The sequence below is a fragment of the Pongo abelii genome, chromosome 1 (assembly GCF_028885655.2).
Source record: "Pongo abelii isolate AG06213 chromosome 1, NHGRI_mPonAbe1-v2.0_pri, whole genome shotgun sequence".
In the NCBI taxonomy this organism is placed as follows: Eukaryota; Metazoa; Chordata; class Mammalia; order Primates; family Hominidae; genus Pongo; species Pongo abelii.
The window spans coordinates 88,456,911-88,470,414 of record NC_071985.2 but is presented as its reverse complement, the minus strand read 5'-3'; the positions used below and the strand labels follow the sequence as shown (position 1 = coordinate 88,470,414).

The window sequence follows — 13,504 nt, the reverse complement described above, 5'->3', positions numbered from 1 at the left end:
GTATTCCTAAGAATTTGCCCTTAGCAGATCATTGACTATGTTTGAGTGATGGAAGATCTTACCTATAATAAGAAGACAAACTGTTCTTTTCTGAGCAGTTTATCAGTTCCAGAAACCTGAATTACACATTATTTGAAACTTCAATACTTTCCTGTCATCTGAAGACTGTACTTATTTTTTTGTGAGCATGTGCTAATATGAGGAACTGCACCTTGTCTTTTTTTTTTTCTTTTATTTGAGACAGAGTCTCGCTCTGTTGCCAGGCTGGAGTGCAGTGGTGTGATCTCGGCTCACTGCAACTTCCACCTCCTGGGTTCAAGTGATTCTCCTGCCTCAGCCTCCAGAGTAGCTGGGACTACAGGCACGTGCCACCATGCCCAGCTAATTTTTGTATTTTTAGTAGAGACAGGGTTTCACCATGTTGGCCGGAATGGTCTTGATCTCTTGACCTCGTGATCACCTGCCTCGGCCTCCCAAAGTGCTGGGATTACAGGTGTGAGCCACCGCGCCTGGTGCCTTGTCTGTTTTTGTAGTATAATCTAAATAGGTGGTATTATTATAATAACATACAGATTTAAAGTATGTTTTTCATTTATTTGAGAATGGGGAGGAAGAAGGGAAGTATGGGCAAGACGTTATACAGTTAATCATGTTAATACTAGTAGTAAATATTTTACCATTGAAAAAGAAGAGGTAATTTCCACAGGTTTAAGACTGAGATTCTCTAGCTTGGAATGTAAAACTTTTCCCAATTTGGCTCTAGTTTAGTTTTTAGTTTTTTGTTGTTGTTGTTGTTTGTTTGTTTTTAATAGAGACAGGATCTCACTATATTGCTCAGTCTGGTCTCGAACTCTTGGGCTCAAGGGATCTACCTACCTTGATCTCCCAAAGCTCTGAGATTAAGGCATGAGCCACCATGCCTGGCCTTCTGGTTTAGTTTTCGAACTTAATAATATTACTCTTTTCTATAAATTCCTTCTTCTAGCTCAACTAATCTGGCATTGTCCTTTGAATTCTCTTGTTTTTCCTAGTTTTTTGGCTCACCATTTTCTACCAACCAGCAACAACTTATGCCTACTTCTACTTCTCAGTCCTCCATGTCCTTTAAGACTGTTTTGAGTAGTGTAGATGAGAGATAATGAAAGCCTGGAATATCAATGAAAGTGGAGAACCAGGATGAAGAGTAGAGGTGTTAAAAGTGTAGAATCGTAGAGATTGGTAATTGGATTGTGTAGAAGGAGGCTGAAGGATAGAGAGGAAGGTGTCTAGGATGACTTCCATTTTTCTATCTTAGGGCTTTTTGGGTAGATGATGGCGAAAATTATTGAAATGGGAGACAGGTAAAATACGTTGCCCAGATCACTCTGCTAATAAGAAGTGGAGCCAGAACTTGAGCCCAGGTGGTCTGGCTCGGAGTCTGTGTAAATAATCACTATACTGTATTGCCTTAAAAAAAAAAATGACAGATGTATTCCTTGCTCTCAAGAATTCTACACTTTAATTGGGGAATTAAATTCACAAACAGTTAAATAACAGTCACTGTGATAACTAATAAATTAATAACTCATGCAGTGCCCTTATGGAAGCTATTATTATATAGAAAAGGAGATTAATAATAATAATAATTGCATTTAAGTTCTTACTATGTGCCAGACACTCTTCTAAGTGCTTAAGTGCATTATCTTATTTCAAATAATATTTACACATTATTTGAAACTTCAGTATGTTTCTATGATTTATGGTGATGGGTTGTGATATCTCCATTTTTTAGATGAGAACGCTAAGTACAGATTATTTGCCCAAAGTCAGACAAAGTATTTGTCTGAATGCTATTTCAGACAAAGTAGGCATTCAATAAATGTTTGATACATAGTTTAAAATCTTTGAAGAAAGTTTAAAAGAAAGAACTGTCAAAATCAGTGAGTTACACATAGTCAAAAAAATATATGGCATTGAATCTAGCCGTGTTCTGTTAAGGGGGATTTGCATGTAATGCCAGAGAGGATTTTGAGCATGCTGAAATGGATAAACAGCCTTTGGAATGTCCTTTTTAACTGTTTCCACACTAGGAACAGTAGTAACTATGTTCAGCTGCTATTTAAGGCCCCAAACAATTCTTTGCATTGTGGTTTGTGGCCTGGTCAGCATTTACCAAGTCACCATGAGAGTTTTTTGTTCTTTCACTTGAACATATTGTCATAGAAATTTAGTTGTTTCCCCTCATTCTGTGTTGAACCCAAACATGCCTAGAATATTTAGAGTATCCCTGATTTAGATGCTGGGTAATTTGAGGATAGTTGGGTACTCTGGGATGAAAAGGCTTGATGTACAATATGGGAAAAAAAGGAAGCAGCAGTGGCTTGGTAGGACTCAAGCCACATTTGGCCTTGCCTTGGTATTCTTCCATCTCCTTCTTTGTGTGATGCAGTCCTCTCAGCAAGGAGACAGTGGTAATTACACAATTGGTAGTACAGATTTGGATTATTTTTCTTAGTTAGTTTAAGAAATATTACAAAGCCCTCTGTACATGTTATCTGCCAGGGCTTTAAATCTGTAACTGTAGCTAGAAATAGGATTTTTTTTTATAAGTTGCCTAATTCATTATGTTTACACCTCTTCTGTTCTTTAAAATAGTCCCAAAGTTCCCTGAACAGTGTTTAATTTTGGGGAGGGATCTTTTAATCATAATTTTAAACTCAGAGGATGTAGAACCTGGCTTCCTATAATACTCTTCTCAAAGTATTGGTTTAAGTTAGTGGTTCTCAGTCTGTATATTGTGGACCCTGGGGTGTGGGGGATGGGGGTAGTAGCCTTATGGCATTTTGCAAAGCATCTGCAAATCCATACTTGAAGCAAGCATTTTCTATAGACCAAATAAATAATTTATTTTATATATCTTTGTACAGCTCTTCAAATTTTTATAGCTATACTTCTGACTAATAAACTCCAAGTTCATTTTAAATCTTCACTAAATTCTTAGCAGCCTTTTTCCATCATGTATTTTCTCAGTACACAGAAACTGAAAGGACAACCTTGATGGTTTTGGGTGACCAGGATATTATTTTATATTAAAAGAGAGCTCTTATATTCAGGAGCCTTTGGGGAGAGACTATGGGTTTTCTAGGTGTAGAATAATATCATCTGTGTGAGAGATAGTTTGACTTCCTCTCTTCATATTTGGATGCCTTTTATTTCTTTCTTTTGCCTGATTGCTCTGGCTACGACTTGAGCACTTGGGAATTCTTGTTTTTTGGGTTTTTTTTCACATTATGATAAATATATGTTTTCATAGTGCCAGATTTACTGTAATTTCTTATTGTTATTAAAACCTAACACTTGGTCATATGCTATTTACTTTATGTGTTTCTAATTTTTATTTGCGTATTTGGCTTAAGCATATTTATGCTGCTTCTGAGTAATTTCTGCATTTTATATGTTTTTACTTCATAAAAGAATGGAGTCCACCTCAAAACAAATTAGGCATCAAAGGAACATACCTCAAAATAATAAGAACCATCTATAGCAAGTCCACAGCCAACATTGTAATGAATGGGCAAGAGCTGGAAGTGCATTCCCTTTGAGAACCAGAACATGACAAGGATGTCCCTCTCACCACTTATATTCAACATAGTGCTGGAAGTTGTAGCCATAGCAGTCAGGCAAGAGAAAGAAATAAAAGGCATCCAAATAGGAAGAGAGGAAGTCAAACTACCTCTCTTCACAGACGATATGATTCCATACCTGGAAAACCCATAGTCTCTGCCCAAGACTCCTAGATCTGATAAACAACTTCAGCAAAGTTTTAGGATACAAAATCAATGTACAAAAGTCAGCAGCATTTCTATACGCCAGTAATGTCCAAGCTGACAGCCAAATCAAGAATGCAGTCTCATTCACGATAGCCAAAAAAAGAATATAAAGTACCTGGGAATACAGCAAGCTGGGGAGGTGAAAGGTCTCTACAATGGGTTACAAAACACTGCTGAAAGAAATCAGAGATAACACAAACAAATGGAAAAACATTCCATGCTCATGGATAGGAAGAATCGATAGTGTTAAAATGGCCATACTGCTCAAAGCAATTTACAGATTTAATGCTATTCCTATCAAACTATCAATGACGTTTTTCACACAATTAGAAAAAACTATTCTAAAGTTCACATGGAACTGAAAAAGAGCCTAAATAGCCAAAGCAGTCCTAAACAAAAAGAACAAAGCCTTAGGCATCACGCTACCTGATTTCAAACTGTACTACAAGGCTACAGTAACCCAAACAGCATGATACTGGTACAAAAACAGACACATAGACCGATGGATTAGATTAGAGAACCCAGAAATAAAGCTGCACCCCTGCAACCATCTGGTCTTTAACAAAAACAAACAGTGGGGAAAGGACTGCCTATTCAATAAATGGTGGTGGGATAACTGGCTAGCCATATGCAGAAGATTGAAACTGAATCCTTTCCTTTCAGTGTATACAAAACCCAACTCAAGATGGATGAAAGACTTAAATGTACAGGCTCAAATTATAAAAACCCTAGAAGAAAACCTAGGAAATATGGTTCTGGACATAGGCCTTGTCAAAGATTTCTTGATGAAGACTCCAAAAGCAATCGCAACAAAAACAAAAATTGACAAATGGGATCTAAGTAAACTAAAGAGGCCGGGCCTGGTGGTTCACGCTTGTAATCCCAGCACTTTGGGAGGCTGAGGGGTGGATTACTTGAGATCAGGAGTTCAAGACCAGCCTGGCCAATATGGTGAAACCCCATCTCTACTAAAAATACATAAATTAGCCAGGTGTGGTGGTGCATGCTTGTAATCCCAGTTACTTGGGAGGCTGAGGCAGGAGAATTGCTTGAACCCAGGAGGCGGCAGGTGCAGTGAGCTGAGACTGTGCCACTGCACTCCAGCCTGGGTGACAGAGCTCAAAAATCAATACATAAAAATCAACTAAAGAGCTTCTGCACAGCAAAAGAAACTATCAATAGAGTAATAGGACAACCTACAGAATGGGAGAGAATATTTGCAAACAGTGTATCCAACAAAGGTCTAATCTCCAGAATCTACAAGAAACTTAACAAGCAAAAAACAACCCCATTAAGAAGTGAGCAAAGGACATGAACAGACACTTTCAAAAGAAGACATAGACATGGCCAATAAGCATATGAAAAAATGCTCAACATCACTAATCATTAGAGAAATGTAAATCAAAACCACAGTGAGATACCATCTCACATCAGTCAGAATGGCTACTATCAAAAAGTTGAAAAATATCCGATGCTGGCAAGATTGCAGAGAAAAGTGAATGCATATACATTGCTGGTGGGAATGTAAATTGGTTCAGCCACTGAACACAGTTTGTAGATTTCTCAAATAACTTAAAGTAGAACTACCATTTGACCCAGCAGTCCCATTACTGGGTATATACCCAAGGGAATATAAAGACACATGCACACATATGTTCATCACAGAACTATTCACAATAGCAAAGACATGGAATCAACCTAGATGCCCATCAGTGGTGAACTGGATAAAGAAAATGTGGTACATATACACCATTCAATACTACACAGCCATAAAAAAGAATGAAATCATGTTCTTTGCAGCAACATGGATGGAGCTGAAGGCCATCATCCTAAGATAATTAATGCAGGAACAGAAAACCAAATACTGCATGTTCTGTCTTATAAGTGGGAGTTATACATTGAGTACACATAGACATAAAAAGGGAGCAATAGACAATAGGGACTACTTTTGAGGGTGGAGGATGCAAGGAGGGTGAGGATCGAAAAATTAACTGTTGGGTACTATGCTCATTACCTGAGTGATGAAATAATCTGTATGCCAAACACCTGTGACATGCAATTTATCCATGTAACAAACCTACATGCGTACCCCCTGAACCTAAAATAAAAGTTGGGGGAAAGAAAAACTGAATCCAAGGGAAAACGAGAAGGTAAAAATGTTTAATGATCATTTATGCCGAAGTATTAATCCATTGTATCTACTCCAAATCCATGAAATTATTTTTACATCTTCTTATCTGGGATAAAATGCTGTTTATTGAATTCTGCTACTTTCAGTGTGTTTTTTGAGGCCATCTGAAACAAGGGCTTTGCTTTTATAAGTTATCTTTTTTAGCCAGGACAGATGTTCTTGACAAACCGGTGTTTTGAAGCTTTATTTTGATTTTTAGTTTTCCCCGATCCTTTGAAATACTGAGCTGAGTTTTACATGGGTCAACCTGTCTGAAAGCATAATGCTTTTTTTTCTTGAACAAATTATAAATTTACATGAGATTTTAGTTGCCAGTTATTTTAGTACCTTCATTTTGTTAGATAGGCTCAAGCAGCTGTGGATGTTAGGCAAGGCTTTCAGCACCTTATAAAAATCTGCCAGATCTAAAAGGAAACACTTAGCAGGCAAGTAAAATTTTTAATAGATTAGTGTTATGAGTTGTATAAGTCTTTAGGTTAATGGTACAGGTTTAGTACCCCTTAAATGAAATGCTTGGAACCAGAAGTGTTTCAGATTTTGGGTACTTTTGGATTTTAGAATATTTGCATATACATAATGAGATATCTTGGGGACAGAACCCAAGTCTAACATGAAATTCATTTATGTTTCATTTATATCTTATACACATAGCCTGAAGGTAATTTTATATAATATTTTAAATAATTCTGTGCGTGAAACCAAGTTTGCCTACAGTGAACCATCAGAAAGCACAGTTGTCACTATCTCATGTGAACAATCTGTAGTTGTTTGGCACCACCATCATTCCTGGCTCTGAATTCATATGCTACTGACAAGCAATCATTTTCTTACACTTATTCACAGATTCACACCTAAGAACTTAACAAAAATTATGACATACCATTAATGCAGTGAAAAAATAATGTGTGCAGAGTAACTAGGCAGGACAGTAGAATCACCAGAATACCAGTGTCAGCTACTACACAACAGCAACAACAAAAAATGGCAGCTTTCAGTCTCTGCCTTTGATGCTGTTTTCATTAAAAGCCTACTGTACCCTCTATTTTATGTCATCAGGTGAGAAGAAACATCAGAAGCAGTTGAGGGACTGGAAGTGGGTCCTCTAGGGATGAGGAGGCATTCTGCTGGATGACTTCTAAAAATGTTTTCTGTGGAGTCATCTGCCTCATTAACAAGTTTTTTCTTAGAAGTCTCTTTTTGAGTTTATAAACTGACATGATTTCTTTTTCTGTTATGACTGTATGCTGCTTTAGTCCTTCACTAGGCCCATCACATATTTTTACCATGTCATCTATAGGCACTTTTTCTGCAGTGTTAACAACATCATCTTCATTGTCATTATTATAGATTGAGTATCCCTTATCCAAAATACTTAGGACCAGAAGTGTGGAGTTTTCCACTTGTGAAGTTGTGTCAGCACTCAAAAAGTTTTGGATTTTGGAGCATTTTGGATTTTGGGTTTTTGGATTAAGGATGTTCAACCTCTACTAATTCTCGTCAGATTAGCATAAATTTAAAATAATGATACCTCTGAATACTCAGAAAAGAATTGAAGGCCATTTTTGGGGGAAGAGGGAAAGGGCTGGTATCATCTACAGACTATTTTGAATCACAGATTTATGTTTACTGTGATTGTTAGCTAAGATTTAATCTCAAATGGTTTTAAGTTTTTTGGTATTTGTAGTCCTTTTTTTTTTTTTTTTTGTCCTTTTTAGGGATCTGCCTGCCTCAGCCTTCTGAGTAGCTAAGACTCGAGGCACATACCACCATACCTGGCTAATTTTTAAATTTTTTTTTGTAGAGACAGGCTATCACTGTGTTGCCTTGGCTGGTCTCAAACTCCTGGCCTCCCAAAGCACTGGGATTATAGGTGTAAGCCACAGTGCATGGCCTGTAGCTCCTTCTTCTTCTAATATTGAGTTACTAAGTTTATGTTCAGATATTTTTGGTATTGTATGCATTTGTAAATCTTATTAATTTAGAGTACATGACTCTCCATGTTCAGTGTAAAAGATTTGTTATTTATAATAAGACAAATCCTTTTAGCACTAATAAATTTCAGAGGTTAATTCTTACAAATCTAGGGATTACAGCAAATTTGATAGCTGTTTAGTTGAGAAAGATAAATAAGAAAGTATATTAAAGTATATTGTTAATGATAACTCAAAGAGATGAATTCAGTTGGTCCCATTAAAAACATAACAAAGTCACCATAAGCATGTGCTGCTATTGATCCAGTGTTTTAATTGATGGTGTCCAATCCCTTGGTGTTGATCTTACCCATTACGTCTGCAGAAGAGACCTAATTATAAGCTGCTTCCCCTGCCACAGTAGTTGTGTACCCTTTGATTCCTTTTCTTTTTTCTAACGCAGGCCAGACGGTTTTGCTGTCTCAGCCTACTGTGGTACAACTTCAAGCACCTGGAGTTCTGCCTTCTGCTCAGCCAGTCCTTGCTGTTGCTGGGGGAGTCACACAGCTACCTAATCACGTGGTGAATGTGGTACCAGCCCCTTCGGCGAATAGCCCAGTGAATGGAAAACTTTCCGTGACTAAACCTGTCCTACAAAGTACCATGAGAAATGTCGGTTCAGATGTAAGTTTTGAAGCTTAGTGCTTCTCTTAATGCCTGATTTAAAAACCAACAAAAAAACACCTTTTGCTTTTGTTGCCTTGTTTTTGTTTTTTTTAGAGTTTCTTATATTGCATCAAATAAAAGAGTGTGCTGAATTGCATATCTAGTCTTTGGAGGAAAATTAGGGTAAGGCTTACTACGTTAGAATCTAAGTGAAAAGGTTTTTGAAAGTCTGAAGTGGTTTGATGAAAAGCAAAGTATGCATACCTCCCTCTTCTTTACTCCTTCTTTAGAACCAACCCTCTTATTATTCTTTTCAAGCCCTTACACTCTCAACCCAGGCATCCACTAATATTTTACAGATTCAAAGTTTCCTGATTGAAATGTTTTAGCAATCTTCAGATAAGAGTCTATAGATTACTTTTTAGGCAGATTTTATGTTTAGCTTTCTTCCTTGCCATTTTGAAGTGTTTTCACCACTTCATAATGATGACTTGCTACTCTTAGGAATTCTGTCTCTTAGTGATTATTTGGTACTTTCCCATTTTTGCAAACCTTTAAATTTTCTAGCATGTTTTAGGGATTTCTTATAATTTATAAATCACATAGTTTCCTAAGACCTGTCACTCTCTAAAGCCAGTTACTGCACTTGCCAACTAACTCTTGCTTTCTTTCAAAATGATTGGAAATAACTTATGTTATGTATTAAATTGAACATCTTGGTCCTAAAATTTAATGAATGTTAAAGTTACATAGTCAAACAGTGGATTCTCTAAAGTATGATTGGGAAAGCAAAGTGTGTATATTTTCTTTAAAATAAAAATTGATACTACTAGTTGTTAATATTACTACTTCATCCTTTCTTTAGGTAGAATGCGTTTGAAAAGTAATTTTAAAATCTTGTGGGTTATGCAAGATTGTTTATCAGACTACTGTCTGATCTGTCTACCAGAATTTATTAACCAGCATGTCAGTGACCCATTTAATTATAAAATTGCTCTACAGTTGCATAAACAGTAATCTTGGCCAGCAATATTGTAAAAATTCATAACAAAGGAATATTGTCTAGTGAAAGTAGAACATCCAATTTCTAGAATAAGAGTCCCATCGTTTGTATAGGTATTGAAAACAATGCATGTCAGACATGGAATAGGAAAATTAGTGTTGCTATGAGACTAGAGACCATGGACAGTACAGGATTAGGCTTGACTGTTATGTTGGTATGTTTTGAGGACTAGAAGAGGTAAGCACAATGCTTATGGCATAATAGGCTCTAATACATAGCGTGTGTTTCAGTTGAAGATGAAACAATGTGTTGCTGGGATGGGAAGGTGATGAGCACAGGATAGAGGCAACTGGATTGGCAAAATGTTGATAATGATGGAAGCTGGGTGTTTATTTTTCTATCCTTTTGGTGCATGGAAAAATTTCTACAATATGTAAAAAAAAAAAGACAATAACAAAAATCTGAAAACTTTCTGTGATATTTTCAATTAAAAAGTTGTGTGACCAATAAGAAAAGAGTATGGTTTTCATGGGAGACCAACCAGGTTAAGAATAATGAAAAAGGATTTTTAAAAATAATGCTTTGAAATTTCTTTTTAATACTCTTTTAAATTATGAACTTGAATGTTTCTTATATAATACCCCAAATGAAACTTATAATAGAAAATATCCAAAGTTGCCTTTATGTAATATGTTAGGACATTTAAAATATTTTTATGAAATATTTTAGACATGAAAAAAAGATAAAGACTAATTAGAACTTTAAAAATACATAGGTCAACAGTATATCACTGTTGTTAAAAAATATTAACAATATTAATCTAAGTCATCTCAAACATGGAAAAGTCCAGAAAAGCATAGCTAGGATGGGGAGAGTATCTAGAAACCATGTCATAGGTAGAGGAGTGGGTTAAAGGTTGGAATGATTCAGTAAACTGAAAAAGAGAGGATGGAAAGTAGACCTGGGAGCCATCTTCCAGGAAAGGAAGGTTGTTATGTGGAAAATAGAATTGTTCTGCTTGTTCCAGAAGAGTTATCTGGAACAGGTGCAGGAAAAATATAGAAAGGTTTCTTCTAAACATAAGGTTTTTTGATATAGTCATTGTATTTAAAAACCAGAAGAGCACCCCCCTGCTTTTTTTTTTTTTTTTTCCTTCTTTTAGGCTTACTGTCTGAATAATGAGCATCTTAATGTTGGCAATCATCATTGTATGCCATTGACCCATTTTATAATCTCTAAACATATTCCAATTAATTATATGTTGGTCTATTAGCCAGACATCCTTTATTAGTTCTCTGGTGTGAAAGACTGTGTCTGTTCAGCTTTTGTACTCTTAAGGGGGCTCTGTAAATTTAAAGTATTTTTAATGAAATATTTTAGACATGAAAAAAGATAAAGACTAATTATAACTTAAAAAATATATAGGTCAACAGTATATCACTGTTAAAAATATGAGAAAATGTAGAACCAATAAATACTGCTAGAAACAAAAGCTAATACTTATTGGTTCTATGTTTTTTCATCTCACACATCCCCCAGTTCTTCAATGTTAATTGAGACTTTGTCAGCAAAATCTCTATGTATGAATGTCTACATTTATTGTATGAATGTATATTTAGATGATGTTAATTTTTTTTAACAATGGTGTACCGTTGACCTACATATTTTTAAAGTTCTAATTAGTCTTTATCTTTTTTCATGTCTAAAATATTTCATTAAAAATACTTCAAATTTACAGAGCCCCCTTAAGAGTACAAAAGCCAAACAGACACAATCTTTTCGAAGTTTAGAATTGACAGGATTATAAAGAAAGATTCAAACACTTTATGTTTAATGCAAAGAGACCTAAGGACAATTAGAATAATTTTCTAGTCAACCTGCATTGAGGTTTTTGTGCTTATTTTTACTTGGCCAGCACATCGAGACGTGAGCCAAGCCTTTCAATGAGTTTTTTTGGTAGAAATTTTGACTGAATGTTTATTTCAAGTAAAGAAGCATTAGTCTGTCCTAGCAGCAGGCCAACCCACTCAGGAACCCAAAGTAAATCTGTTCCAGAAGGAGTTGCAGAGAAGAACTTTGATCAACTTGTATAGCCTTCTGCGTTAGTAACTTGGTTGACCTCAGTATTACATGTGTCTGTTAAAACACAAGTCCTATTAAATTAGGATAAATTTGAATTAATATAAATTCCTAATTTAAAATGGTCAAAAAGAAAATATTTTTATCATATACCTTTTGTGCCTTTAAACCAAAAGTATGGTGAAAGAATTGTAATTCACCAAAAAAAAAAAAAAAAAAAAAAAAAAATTCATATCAGTTTTTTGTGGCTTTGTAATGCTGACATGGCTTCTTTTTCTGCCTTTTTTAGTTCTTTTGTTTGGCTGGTTTCACTCTCCAGAGGCCTGCTACAGCCATAAGTAGCGTTTTTAGCATACCATATTCTGCAAACTGCATTAAATGCCACATTTTCTGTTATGAAACAGTTTGCCTGGTTCAAATTATGTCTTACTCTTCCTGTCTTTTGCTGGTAAATCTATTTTGTTTAACTCTTGGAGACCTCACCTAAGTTTTCAAGAAATATGGTTTGTTTTTGGCTGTGATCCTGATGGAAAAAATGAACATAATCTCTCATTTCAGTGTAGAAGTTCTCTGTGCAGTTTCTTAATAAATGGCAATCTTGGAACTACAAAGTTGACTTTATAGGAGAGCATGCTTATCTTTCTTTAAAGGGCTATTTAATGTTGCCACACATCAAACCAAGGGCTTAAAAACAAGCAGTCTGTTTAAATCTGCATTGTACTCACTACTTCCACCTATCCATCATAATCCCATAAAGTTTATGAAACATTACTGCCCTGGTTTTAAGGTTATAGGAATTACATTGTTTTAGTTATTGGGACAAAAGACCAGAAAAAAAAGTGGTAAAATTCTACATCTTCCACAGTGGGCCACATTGGAGCAAATACTCTTAGTGGAAATCAGTAGGTGGGAATAATGGAAAGAAAAGTATCCAGAACTGATGTAGAACTATAAATAACCTCAGATGTGAGGTTGATGAAGGGATACAAACTACTGTTAGGAGTCTCCTTCCTTCTGGCTGAGTCACCCCACTGAATATATTCCAAACTCTGTATCACCTTTTACCCTGTTTCTAAATCCTATAGTTAGGAAACTTGATCCTTTCCATCCCCAAATGACTACCCTTTGGGAGTCCCTGTCTTGGGTTCCTAGAGCCATCCTGAGAAGGTAGGTGCTGGGGGCAATCCTTTCCTACTGGTTTGCAGGTATTAGAAATGGTGTGAAGGGGATTCTCCTGTCATACCAAATTAGAACTTTGTATTTCCTTTCTCTAGAATTGGTGTATAGTTAATTTAGGGATTTCAGGTATTTTTAGTATTGTTCTGTGGGAGTGATGTGATATGGGCCTAGATGGATGCCCTGCACACAGTGTTCCTCTCTTGCAGTGGAGGAACGTGAGCTTGGAGAATCTACCATGTTTATAGCAAGCAGAAAGCAAGCCTCCTCATTGTCCAGAGGGAGATTTTATCTCATCCTTCAAGGTTGCTTGTTGGAAACTGAACCTTGAGAATGGTCTGAGAAAAGAGTGGTCTGGGCCTTGCATTCTTTGCATACTCAATAAGACATGTAGGAGCAAAACTCATAAGAGACTCCCTGGAAGTGTGTTTCTCAAGAAAAATATGTCTATAATAATCTGTTTGCAATACATAGCAACTCAGAAAAACAGAGAGTGCCTATGTTCTATTTCAGAAAAAAAGCAAAACTTCAATAGACGTTTAAGTTGCTTGTTTTATCTGTAACATCCAAGAATAGGACTCTGCTTGGGTCAAAATGTGAGCTGAATCTCCTTAAATTATGTGGCTAGCTTAGATCTCAGAAGATAAATAATGAATAGGCACTTCTTAAT

The 13,504-nt window shown here is 36.0% G+C and overlaps 1 protein-coding gene across 2 annotated transcripts in view; it reads left to right on the top strand.

The window, feature by feature from the left end:
• ATF6 (activating transcription factor 6) overlaps window positions 1-13,504 on the top strand; it is a 212,776-nt gene that overhangs the window by 27,624 nt on the left and 171,648 nt on the right. For both annotated transcript variants that reach the window (XM_054526488.2, XM_024251202.3), the window contains exon 7: window positions 8,374-8,594. In XM_054526488.2, the coding sequence (XP_054382463.1) occupies window positions 8,374-8,594 (221 nt within the window). The remainder of the gene's footprint in view (window positions 1-8,373; window positions 8,595-13,504) is intronic.